Genomic DNA, 12796 nt, shown 5'->3' on the forward strand with positions numbered 1-12796 from the left:
GCTTAACTGTGACGTCATTATGCCCCGCCCCCATTACATCATATAGCAGTAATAACTGCTATCCATGGAGGGGGCGGGGCTAAAACGTCACGATTGTGCCGTTTTAGCTCCGCCCCCTCCCCTGAGACCCGCGGATTGCGGCATATAAATGCCGCGATCGGGGGGCTCAGTGGGGGTCCCCCTGATTCCGGGAGGGTTGCCCACCCTTCCGGGGGCCGGGAGGAAGGACCCGATTTTCGGGAGACTCCCGCAAATTCCGGGAGGGTCGGCAACCCTGGTGTAGGCAGGTGTAGATTTCTATAGGATGGTTGTGAATGAGGTGAAGAAAGTGTCACCCACATATAGTAGAGATATGTGGGATTTGTAGTCTGAACTAACATTTATAAGGCTGCGTCCTATCTACCCAAAAGGAATGAGTGCCTGCAGCACAAAGTTCTTGAGAAGCCTAGGTACTGGATACCTTAGGTTCTATTCCCACATAATGGGGGGAATTTAATAGGGTGAGAGAATCAGAAAGTGAGAGGTTTGGTAAGAAATCTCCAGTTGTTTTAAAGCGGCAATCATTTACACTGCAAAACCAGTTGATTTTGAAGTGTAAATAATTGCCTCTTTAAAAAAACAACCTGGAGATTTCATTCCAAATCTCTCACTTTCTGAAGCTCTCATCCTATTTAATTTCACCCATATTGTTTCAGCTCACTATGTAGTGTTAATGTCTCTTTGTGCATTAAATTTGATTGTGGTCTGCCACGATTTACTTTTTTGCAATTAGTAAGGGTAAGGCTGTGTCATACTAGAAGTTTGGTACATACAGTATAGCAGGGTTGCCGACTTTTACAATCTCCTCTCCGGGAGAACCCCGGAGAGGCGACTTTCAACATCACTTCTGGGGGCGGGGCCTGATGGAGACATCATCAGTCCCTGCCCCCAATAATGCAAATACCGCAATACGCGGGTCTCCTATTAGGGGGCAGGGCTAAATATGCGCAATTTGCATCGCAAATCGCGGCAATTTAATGCTTCCGCCACAAGGTTCATGAGGAGGGAAGGGGACAGCCGGAATCCGGGAGGGTTGCCCCCCGGGAGGGGGACCCGATTTTCGGGATCCTCCTGGCCATTCCGGGAGGGTTGGCAACCCTGCAGTATAGGGACTCATTTAGAGTTGGGTGAATTTTGTAACCTAAATACAAATCATCAGCATTTCTCTCCTATGGTAGGATTGACTGTGTTTGTAGCAAATGCAAAAAAAACGCTTTACCCTATTTGTACACAATACAACTTAATGTGCAGAAGAGAAGTCAGGTAGATGTATTAGTAGTCATTATGGGGGAGATGTGGTATCAGCACTGTTATACCCCTTTCACACCAGCCTAAATTCCCGGGTTGGGTCCGGGAACAACCCGGGCTAGCTCTGGTGTGAAAGGTTCCAGGGACAAATTCCCGGGTTAATTTGCTGGCAATTCAACCCTGCTAGGTAGCAGGGTTGCTCCTGGGTCCATCCAGGGTTACTGGCTGGTGTGAAAGGTGCAGGGACATGTCCCTGCTTCCCGTGTTGCCTCTGCTAATGCTGATTAGCTAGAAGGGTATCTTCCTGTTGTTGTGGACACTCACAGACACGCCCAGAGGCAGCATACAGCGTGCAGGGAGACAGTGTGCATGTTCTGTGGCACCACAGACCCCAGAAGTTCATTTTAACCCCTGAAAGCCTGCAATGTGTGCCATGTCTTGGACAAATAAGGAGGTGAGAGAGCTATTAATCATTACAGGGGAAGATGCTTTCATTTGCCTTTTAATTTGTTTTATACAAGTAAACAAAGGCTGAAACACTACAAATGTTTTGTGTTGTGTGTAATTATTAATAATCAATAATCTAATGTGAGCCTAAAAAAGGCCATTTTCAATGCTATTCTCATAGAAATGCAGGGGCATCCCGGGTTCAGTGTGAAAGGTGCCGACCTGGGTTGTCCCTGCTTCAAAAGCTTCAAAAGCATGTGTGAATGGGTCCCAACCCAGGAATGTCCCTGCTTGTCCCTGGAATTTAATTCCCGGTTTGTCGCTGCATTTCTGGTGTGAAAGGGGTATTATGTGCACTGATACTGCATCCCATGTATAAAGGAGGAGATGTATCATTATTGGCGCTGCTATTTTTACAATAGCGCACCAATATGCTGGACAATGTGTGAACTAGGGATGCCAATTTTGGTGCATTTTTTCAATCCCGGGAATTAGAATAGAAAAATTCCTAATCCCTGTATTCACGGGATATCCAACTTTAATCCCCCTCTCTCCCCCCCCCAAACCAGTGCAGCGAGGTACCGTGCCTGAAGCATGGTGTCCATGTCGACTGTGTTGACAATTGGGACAAAAAAACGTGTCTACCTCCCCATTGTCGACCTAATGCTTGTGTTGACCTTCCAACCCTGTCAACCTTACCCATCTCGACCTATTTCAGGTGGCAACCTAAGACCTGTAGGCCTTCAGTGGTAGAGCCAATGCATTTCGACCTAAATTGGGTCAACCCAATGACCCATACCCCACTGCAAGAGGTTCAGCGGTCCACTTGATTCTGGTCTCAATCATACTGCTCTTGGAGTGTGATGTCAGTATGTGTATGGGACCCCGTCTGCAGGGATGTATCAAGTCATTGGGCCAGATGCACCAAGCTTTAATCAGTGATAAAGTGGAGAGTGATAAACAAACAGCCAATCAGCTCCTTCCTGTCACAGCTTTGGTTTGAAAAATAACAGGAGCTGATTGGGTATTTGTTTATCATTCCACTTTATCTCTCTCCAAGGACCAGAGGCACTAAGCTTCAAAAACTGATAAAGTGGAGAAATTGGCCAAAGCAAACCAATCAGTTTCTGTCATTTTTAAATACTTTGCTAGACAATCTTACTTTCTGGAAGCAGTTTTGTTTTCTGCTGGGGCAGGGTATAAATCTAACACATGTAAAACATCCTTTATGACATAGGGCAGTATTCAATGAAAAAAATTCTCCGTGCATGGCGAGAGATTTTTTCTCTCGCCATGCACTCGCCCTGTTCCGGAGGGCTCGCTGCCACTCCTGCTCCCTCTATTTAATGTGGTTAAGACTCGCCGCCACTCGCGGCGAGTCTTAACCCCTGCAGCGGACGAGCGTCCGCGGCAGGGAGCTTGCAGGGAGCCGTGGGACGGTGGCAGCCAGGGAGATTTAAAGTCTCCCTGGCTGCCCCAGAACATATGTGGAGGGGAGGTGGGCTCCCCGGGACCCAGGCAGCACAAGCTGCCCCCCCCTATAGCCAGCGGGGGACCCAGTATTCACTGCACCCGATCGTGCATATGTAATAATCGGATGCAGTAAATATATGAATATCTAATGAGCGGCTCGAGCATGCCCCTTACATACACCAAAATAAAAAAAATAAAAAACCTTTTAGTTTAAAAGTTCACATTCCAGCTCTCCATGAAAAGATGGAGAATTGCTACACGGAGAGAGACGGCGAAAATCACTTAGAAAGACGGCGAATATTTCACATTGGATATGGTTGCTCGCTTTTGGAGAGCAAAATGCTCCGTCCAAGGCGAAAAAAGCACAAATTCGCCATAAAACAGGGCAAATTTTTCTCATTGAATACTGCCCATATTCCTGATTTGGATTAGGTTTCTATTTAAAAGAAAGTAAAATAAGCACCTCACAGCGGCTGTTCATTTACAGTGACCTTGTTTCTAATGGATTTCCTCCAACAACAGGAACAATAGGAATCAGTCCATTATTGTGAGTGGAGAGTCTGGAGCCGGGAAGACAGTGTCTGCAAGATATGCCATGCGCTACTTTGCCACAGTCAGTAAATCAAGCAGCAAAGCAAATGTGGAGGATAGAGTGCTGGCATCAAATCCTATAACTGAGGTAAACAGTAGGGAACAGGCTTACATAGATTACATCATAGCAAAGCTAATGCTTCTGTGCGTTTAAGTTTCCCTAGGCGCAGGCATGTTCAAACTATGGCCCTCCAGCTGTTATGAAACTACAAATCCCATCATGCCTTGCCACAGTTTTGCTATTTGGGTATGATAAAACTAACTATAGCAAGGCATGCTGAGATGTGTAGTTTCACAACAGCTGAAGGGCCACAGTTTGGACATTCCTGGTCTAGACAGCAGGTCTTACATACCATCTTTATATACCTTATTCACCACAGGATTCAATTTCATCTTTTTTTGTGACATTACTACATTGTTTACTATTTACTGTCTACTATTGTAAAGCGCAACGGAATCTGCTGCGCTATATAAGAACCTGTAAATAAATTTAGTATTTTAGTTACTACAAACATTATGACTTTTTTTTATATTGATAAATTGCTTCTGTCAGTTGCAAAATACTGTTGAGTTTTATTTTATTATCATTATATTTTATTTATAGGGTGCCATAAAGTTTTTTCATTACCTTTACAGGGTAATAGAGAAAGTGGCCTATTTATCACTGGGGGGGGGGGCTGGATGGCAGGTTGTGGCATTGGAAACCAGCAGCAGCTCCTGCTTGTTTGTAGGAGGGGGCTACTGCTACTGTACCTACAGTATATGCTGAAAAGCTAGGTCCCAGTGCAATGGATCTGGCAGGTGCCAGGACTGGCGGATGCGCAAAAGTGATGGCAGGACTGCGCTTATGCAAAACACCAGTTTCCTTAGACTAAATTGGCTGCAGCACTTAGAAGCTGGGCTGATGATAAGACAGGGTGTGGCTTCCTACTAGAAGCATGCTCTCTATTAAACTCTGCCCAACTTGGCTGCACGACTGAGCATCACCATCGCTGGGGGGGTATAACACGGGGCAGTCCATGCTTAATTTCTAAGCGATCTAGCCCTGGAATTGCCCAGTGCGTATGGGCCTTTAGATAACCAACTGATTGTTTTGTTCACAGGCCATTGGAAATGCAAAAACCACTAGAAATGATAACAGCAGCCGATTTGGAAAATACACAGAAATTAGCTTTGACAGGCGATACCAAATAATTGGTGCAAATCTGAGGACTTACCTTCTTGAGAAATCCAGGGTAGTGTTTCAGGTGAGTGCAATATGTTCCTATAAAATCTAACGGGTAAATTTACTAAGATGGGAGTTATATTGAAGATGAAATGTTTCCCATAGCAACCAATCAGATTCTGGGGCAGATGTATTAAGCCTTAACAAGAGATAAATGCAAGGGTGATAAGGAGAGATAAACGTCCAGCCAATCAGCTCCTTACTGACTTTTTTTCAAACACAGCCTGTAACATGGCAGTTAGGATGTGATTGGCTGGACGTTTATCTCTCCTTATCACCCCTGCATTTATCTCTTGTTAAGGCTTAATACATCTGCCCCTCTGTCTATTATGTTCTAGAAGGTGCTAAATAAATTTATCGAATCTGATTGGCTGTTATGTTATATCCCAACTTCAATAGAACTTCCGTCTTACTAAATTTACCCCTAATGCTGTGTACACACGGGGGAGATATATTGCTCAGCCATATATGGCTGAGCAATATATGGCTGAGCAATATATTGCTCAGTTTTTCCTTTACATCAGCGACCAGAGATGGTCGCTGATGAAAAAGAAACTGCCGGGGGGAGCCCGGCAGTGGTAATCAGCTGGTCGCAGGAGCATGTTCCTGCGACCAGCGATCACCACAGGGGCAAAAACGGGAGCGCGCACCCGGCGATATATCGCCGGTGCACACTCCCATTGCGGGCAATATGGTCGCTCAGCGACCATATTTCCCGCGATTTTGCACTAAATCGCCCCCGTGTGTACGCACCTTAAGCCAATACTGTACATTACATCTTGTCCTAGGTATTTGTGAATACATTGCTTATATAAGAGCCTGTGTTTTTTCTTTCTATTTATTTTTTTGCAGTCAGATAATGAGAGAAATTATCACATATTTTACCAGCTTTGCGCATCTGCCGACCAACCTGAATTCAAGCACCTCCACCTGAGTATGCCCAGCGGATGAAAAAATACATGCGTTTATTATAAATATTTCCCCCCAATGTTTCATTCTTCTTCATTTTTCTGTCTTTATTTCTTTCAGCAACTGCAGATAACTTTAACTACACATGTATGGGTGGCTGCACAGCTATTGACGGAGTTGATGACAGAAAAGATATGATAGATACTCAAAGAACGTTTAAGTTACTAGGTAAGTACATACAAATAATAAAGGTGTTTGCGGAATATGGGTTCCCCCAGCCGATGTTTGGGGTTTGGGCGTGTGCGAATATGTGCATGTGCACGACGAAGGCGTTCACTCAATAGTGGGCGGGAAGGGGGTGGGCATTGGGCAAAAGCTGGGGAACACCCAGCGTTTTGTGGGCACGCCTAAATAAATGCTGGGTATAACCCTGCAAAGGCAGGCGTATCCATGCCAGCTTGGTGCAGGCAGCTGACCTCACCTGACATCAGTGCCCATCCAGAATTCGCTAGACGAGTCAGTCCAGGCTGACTTTTCTTTCCGAAGTGGAAAAATGGGGAGCGACCATGGAATGACTTTTCCTCCTTGCTGCCGCATGCGAGCGGATGTTTAAGCGAGTGCATCCTCTCTCATGCTAGTGAGGGGATTCAGTGAGGGCGGGAGCTGACATTTGCTGGGGCAGCATTTACCTGCTTGCTAGGCAGCGAACATACGCAGCCTAGCGAGCAGGTCTGAATCAGATGTTGGTTTATATTGGACTGTAAATAAAGGTTTGCATAAAAAAGTGTATGCAGAGAATACCGCAGTATGTATGTAAGGTATGTCTACAGTGGTTATGGTGTGCATCATAGACAGTCATATGGTCAACCACTAATGGTAGATGGTCAAAAGGTCGACAGGTTCTAAAGGTCGAGGAAAAAGGTCGACAGACAAAAGGTTGACATGGAAAAAGATCGACATGATTTTTTAATGTTTTTAGGGTGTCTATGTTGACATAGGTCGACATGGACACTGTCTAAGTGTACCGTGTCCCCTCGCATGGCTCGCTGCGCTCGCCATAATTCCCACTCGGCACACTATTTTATTCTCCCTCCATGCCCTAGTGAATGGTAGGGCATAAAATACCACCTGTCTGAGAAATTTGTAAAAAAATGCATGTCTACCTTTTTCATGTCGACCTTTTCCCTGTCGACCTATGGTGTGTCGACCTTTAAACCCAGTCGACCTTTTGATTGTCTACCTTTTGACCCTGTCTACCTTTTGATTGTCGACCATTCGTGGTCGACCATATGACTGTCTATCATGAGTCAGTCTATGAGCAGTCCGGATACCGTCAACAGTGTCTAGGTCTGGAGTAGCCAACTCCAGTCCTCGAGAGCTACCAACAGTTAATGTTTTCCAGATCTCCTCACAGAATCACAAGTGAAGTAATTAGCTCCACCTGTGGATCTTTTAAAATGTGTTAGTGAGTAATGAGTGCACCTGTGCACCTGCAAGGTGAGCTGGAAAACGCAAACTGTTGGTAGCTCTCGAGGACTGGAGTTGGCTACCACTGGTCTAGGTCGACAGTCAATAGGTCAACATCATTGGCCAAATGAAATAGCCTCAGAGTTTAGCGGCCGAGCAGGTTTTTTTTATTTTTTAGAGGAGCAGTCATTTACAAGGCAAAACCATGCCCTGTGAATGATTGTTCCTTTAAAAAAAACCTCTGAGTTTATCCGGCATCTCGCACAGCTGCCAAACTAAGAGGCTATTTCATTTTGCCACATATGTTCAACATGCAAATGGTGGACATAGTCAAAAGGTCAACACACTCAAGAAGTCAACGTGTCTATGGGCAACACATGAAAAGGTCGACATGTTTTTGGTGCTTTTTTTCCCTTTTCCCCCCCTTTTTTTCATACATTACCATCCACGTGGACTCCGATTGGGCCAGAACATGGCAAGTGAAGTGAGCCATATACTCATGTGTTGACATTGACACCTAAAAAGTGAAAAACTGTTGTTGTGCTTTTCATATTTCAACCTTTTCCTTGTCAACCTTTTGCATGTGTTGACCTTTTGCATGTAGACTATTTGGAGTCAGCCTAGACATTGTGACCTAGATATTGGCAGCCTAATCTACTACATCCAGAGAAGAACTTGGAGTGCGGTTCCAAATTCAAGTAGGGGAGGCAGAGCAACTCCCACCAACTGTCATTCCAAACTGTCTTACTGGCTGTTGCTCCCCAATTTGAATTTTGGACTGTGCTGCAGCCCCTCCTCTGGATCCGCCACTGGTTATACCTAAATGCTGCTTACTTGCTATTGTGAGAAGTTTTCCACTCTTTCCTGATGCAAATACCTGGCTCTTTATCATTATGTAACATGCACAATAAGCGGATTCAGTATTGAATCCCGGCGGTCGGGATCCCGGCGTTCAGAATCCCGACGCCGGAATCCCGACAGCCGAAATGCCGACAAGAGGGGGACGTGGATCGCCCCCCTTGCGGGCTCGCTGCGCTCACCACGCAGCGGGCCCGGTGCCTCGCTACGCTCGGCACACTAATTTATTCTCCCTCCAGGGGTGTCGTGGACACCCACGGAGGGAGAATGTGTCGGCATTTCGGCGGTCGTGATTCCGGCGTTGGGATTCTGAACGCCGGGATCCCAACCGCCGGGATTGTAACTGCATCCCCAATAAGCTACAGCAGCTATTTCTTCTTCTGTTTTGTCTTCTCCTCTCGCTATTGGTTGTGTTTTTACGTGGTGACTTGTAAACACTCTCATTGATTTATGTAGAAAACAGCTCTGATCAATAAACGGAACAAATATGTTCTTTTATTCCAGATTAACATCAATTTCCTTTTTTTTTTTTTGTCTTGTGGCCACTGGCTCGATGTTTAGGTTTCAATGTTGACTTTCAGATGGATGTCTTCAAGGTTCTGGCGGCTACCCTGCATTTGGGAAATGTACAGATCAAGCGTGTTAGTGATGACAGATCTTCAGTTAATGTAAGTTATAGCAAGCCAGCTAAATAAACAAAACTTCAAATGTTTTGTGTTTGCACCGGTCACACTGGTTGTATTTCTATACTGTTAAGTATATTCGGGAATGCAATACGACAGCTTTTCTTGTGGAATCAGTCCTGAGTATGCATCCTATTGCCACTTTACCGTATGTGGCTTGCTTTAGTTGTGTCATTTCACAATACTAATTGTCAGTTTGTCTTTGTAGAGAAGCGACAAACACCTGCGGATATTTTGCGAGCTTCTGAACCTGGATACGGACAAGGTGGCCATGTGGCTGTGCAATAGGAAAATAGTTACTACATCAGACACCGTTATCAAACCCATGACAAAACTTCAAGCTGATAACGGACGGGATGCTCTGGCCAAAAAGATCTACTCCCATCTCTTCGACTATGTGACTGAAAAATTAAACAAAGCCTTGCAGTTCCAAGGGAAACAGCATACATTCATTGGGGTTCTTGATATTTATGGGTATGTCAACTGTTTTCATACTGAAACACTGTATGAACTGTATGATTAACACACCATCATTACTCTTGTTGCCTCTCCAAACTAGCCCAATTCCTAAATGCATGTGGTAAAATAACACCACCTCCAGCACTTCTGCCTGTACCAGTCCCCTTCTCAACTATAGGTAGACAAACAGATGTGTCCTAATACACTTGGCCTCTATATGTCATATGGTGCGTGATTCCCACTGCAAATGAACCACTCTGAGAGGTGTAGCGTGCCTTTTCTTTTGTTAAATTGTGTGTCTTATTTGCGTCACACACACCCAGCAAGACACCATTTAAAGTGTAACAGAGACACTGGGCTTAACATTAACTACACAAGAATTTGTTTCAAACATGTTTGACATCACTGGTGAAGCACAATGGAACTTGTCATGAGAAATATCTGCGGCCGCTGCATTGTACAGATGGAGCCCGCCTCGTCTAGTGGGGGTCGGATCGCCAGCCGCCGGAAGGGGACGCGCGCACACGAGACGCTCACGCATCCCCTTCCGACAGAGCTCCCCGTTGGTCCCCGCCACCTCCTTGCCGGTCCCTGCTGCCTCTCTCCCCCTCAACCCTGCCCGTCTCCCTGAAGCAGAGACGGGCAGGGGTCCCCGTCCCCCGCTGTTGAAAAACTGGGATGCGCGTGCGTGTGAGACGCTCGTGTGTCCCAGTCAGATCGCCAGCCTCTCTGCTGGTGATCGCCAGCGGGGACATTCTGCCGATCCCCATCGCTGAACGAGAGGTGCTCCATCTGTAGCACAGACCTACAAATGTTGCACATCACATTAATCAGTGTAATGTAGCAAAGAAGATTTGTCACTCTGTGTTCTTTGGTTTATACAAACAGATGACCATTTTTAGAATGAAAGACTCTATACGCGGCCAAGTCGCACGGCACCTGGCACATAAAGAGCAGCTATTTGCTATTACTTTGCACACCGATGGGAATATTTACTAGGATCAGAGTTTTATTTCAGAAGGGATGTTGCTATGGGTAACTAATCAGATACTATCTATTATCTTCTAGAAGATGCTACATAAATAATAAGCAAATTCTGATTGGTTGCCCATAGCAACATCCCATCTGAAATAGAACTCCCATTTTAGTAAATTTACCCCAAGATTGTTTGTTTGAGATTTCCAGATGTCTACACACACAGCTAAATGGCATAAAAATGTGTCCTTGTGTTCTCCACACTGTCCCTGACACGCACCCCCCTTCCTACTGCATTGTTTAGTATGGCTACTTCATCTAGTCTCTGGTATAAGGCCCATGATTAATATATTTTTGTGCCAGGTATTGTTATAATTTACTGTTTTATATCTACTGTTCTGTTGTTGCATATTTGTTTGATTCATTCCATGTTGGTTATAATAAAATTCAATTTTTTTGTTGTTGCAGGTTTGAAACCTTTGAAATTAATAGTTTTGAACAGTTCTGCATAAATTATGCAAATGAAAAACTACAACAACAATTCAACTTGGTATGTGTAGTATAGTCACAGGTTTTGTTTAAACTATGATGTCAGTGGGAGGACCACAGCTGCAGTTTTGGGGCAACCACTCATATCCCTTTCATACTGAAAAGCGCTTGCAAGCCGGGAAGTAAGCTGGGTCCAAAATCAAGGGATAAAGCCGGGCAGGTGAAGTAATTGGGAGGCAGGGCAGGGGTGGCGCTGGGAGATGTCGGCATCTCCCAGTGGAGCCTTTACAGTGCAGTGAACGGGACTCGGTCGCGTCGACCCGGGATACCCATTCGCACTGACCCTGGACCTGCGACCATCCAGGGTCCAATCCTGGTCAAGACCAGGGATGGAATATTGGTCCTGGGACAATCTTCCAGGACCCTTTTTCACACTGAACGGTTTCCCGGGTTGTTGAGCGTTCATGTGCAATAACCTGGGAAATATTTGTCAGTGTGAAAGGGGTGACAGTGAGCAAAGGCAAAGAGAAATAAATGCTTTTAATATAACATTCAGTATAACTTAATTACATCCGAGGGCTAAGGCGTATACGTTTTGTTTCTTATCTCTTACCCCATTCATACTGCATAGCAAATTACTGGGTCAATCATTTCTACCTGGTAATTTGCCTTTCAGCATTGGTACTTTTCTACTGTAAAAGGGTCAGCCCGGGTTGACAATCCGGAAGCAGGGTCATTGACCCAGGTTGACCCTTTCACACTAGTGTTGAAAGGCAAAATACTGGGTAGAAATTCTTGGCCTAATAATTTGCTATGCAGTGTGAACAAGGGGGTCAGACCTCACCTGGCAGAATGACCTGGTATTCAAATGGCGGGTAAAAGTAGGGTTTTTATAGACTTTTCAGTCTGAACGAGTCACTAAAGTCTTTCGTTACATCTCTGGAGAGGATTCTATGCAGGGCTCAGCAGAGGATGCAAAGCAGGTAGGCGCTGGGCAGGAGAGGTGCTGTCCTGCTCTACATCCCCTGCTGTCTGTCTCTGTGGCTGCCGGCTGCTGCTGCGCCTGTCACACTGCAGGGAACGCAGCAGCGCCGGAGGCACAGAGCTCCCTCCAGGCTCCTAAACATTCAGGTCACTGGTCAGCAGTACGGACAAAAAGGGGCGGGACTACACGGCGGAGGGGGCAGGGCTATACGGAGCAGAAGGGGCGGAGCTATGAGGGAGCAAGACTGAAGACAGTGGACACAGGAGAGGATGAGCAGCTGCCAGGATACTACAGTGTGAGTGTACTATGTCGGCAACTGATGTGGGCATGTGTATAGGTAGTGCTAGTAATGCCGGCAACTGGTGTGAGCACGTGTGTAGACAGCGCTGCTAATGTCGGCAACTGGTGTGGACACATGTATAGGCAGCGCTAATAATGTCGGCTACTGGTGTGGGCACGTGTGTTGGCAGTGCTACTATTGTCGGCAACTGGTGTAGGCACGTGTATAGTCAGCGCTACTATTGTCGGCAACTGGTATGGGCACGTGTATAGTCAGCGCTACTAATGTCGGCAACTGGTATGAGCACGTGTATAGGCAGCGCTACTAATGTCGGCAACTGGCGTGGGCACGTGTGTTGGCAGCGCTACTAATGTCGGCAACTGGTGCGGGCACGTGTATAGTCAGCACTACTAATGTCGGCAACTGGTGTGAGCATATGTATAGACAGCGATACTACTGTCGGCAACTGGTGTGAGCATGTGTATAGACAGCGATACTACTGTCGGCAACTGGTGTGAGCATGTGTATAGGCAGCGCTACTTATGTCGGCAACTGGTGTGAGCACGTGTATAGGCAGCGATTCTACTGTCGTCAACTGGTGTGAGCATGTGTATAAGCAGTGCTACTACTGTCGGCAACTGGTGTGGGCGTTATGTATAGGCATCGCT

General features: G+C 45.9%; 1 protein-coding gene across 1 annotated transcript in view; it reads left to right on the top strand.

The window, feature by feature from the left end:
• Positions 1 to 12796, top strand: part of MYO5C (myosin VC) — a 126373-nt gene that overhangs the window by 35544 nt on the left and 78033 nt on the right. Inside the window, exons 5-11 of the mRNA XM_083183896.1 lie at positions 3730 to 3886; positions 4902 to 5045; positions 5876 to 5957; positions 6053 to 6160; positions 8819 to 8925; positions 9149 to 9414; positions 10843 to 10924. Coding sequence (XP_083040022.1) covers positions 3730 to 3886; positions 4902 to 5045; positions 5876 to 5957; positions 6053 to 6160; positions 8819 to 8925; positions 9149 to 9414; positions 10843 to 10924 — 946 coding nt within the window. The remainder of the gene's footprint in view (positions 1 to 3729; positions 3887 to 4901; positions 5046 to 5875; positions 5958 to 6052; positions 6161 to 8818; positions 8926 to 9148; positions 9415 to 10842; positions 10925 to 12796) is intronic.

The sequence above is a fragment of the Crinia signifera genome, chromosome 4 (genome assembly GCF_055691185.1).
Source record: "Crinia signifera chromosome 4, ASM5569118v1, whole genome shotgun sequence".
Classification (NCBI taxonomy): Eukaryota; Metazoa; Chordata; class Amphibia; order Anura; family Myobatrachidae; genus Crinia; species Crinia signifera.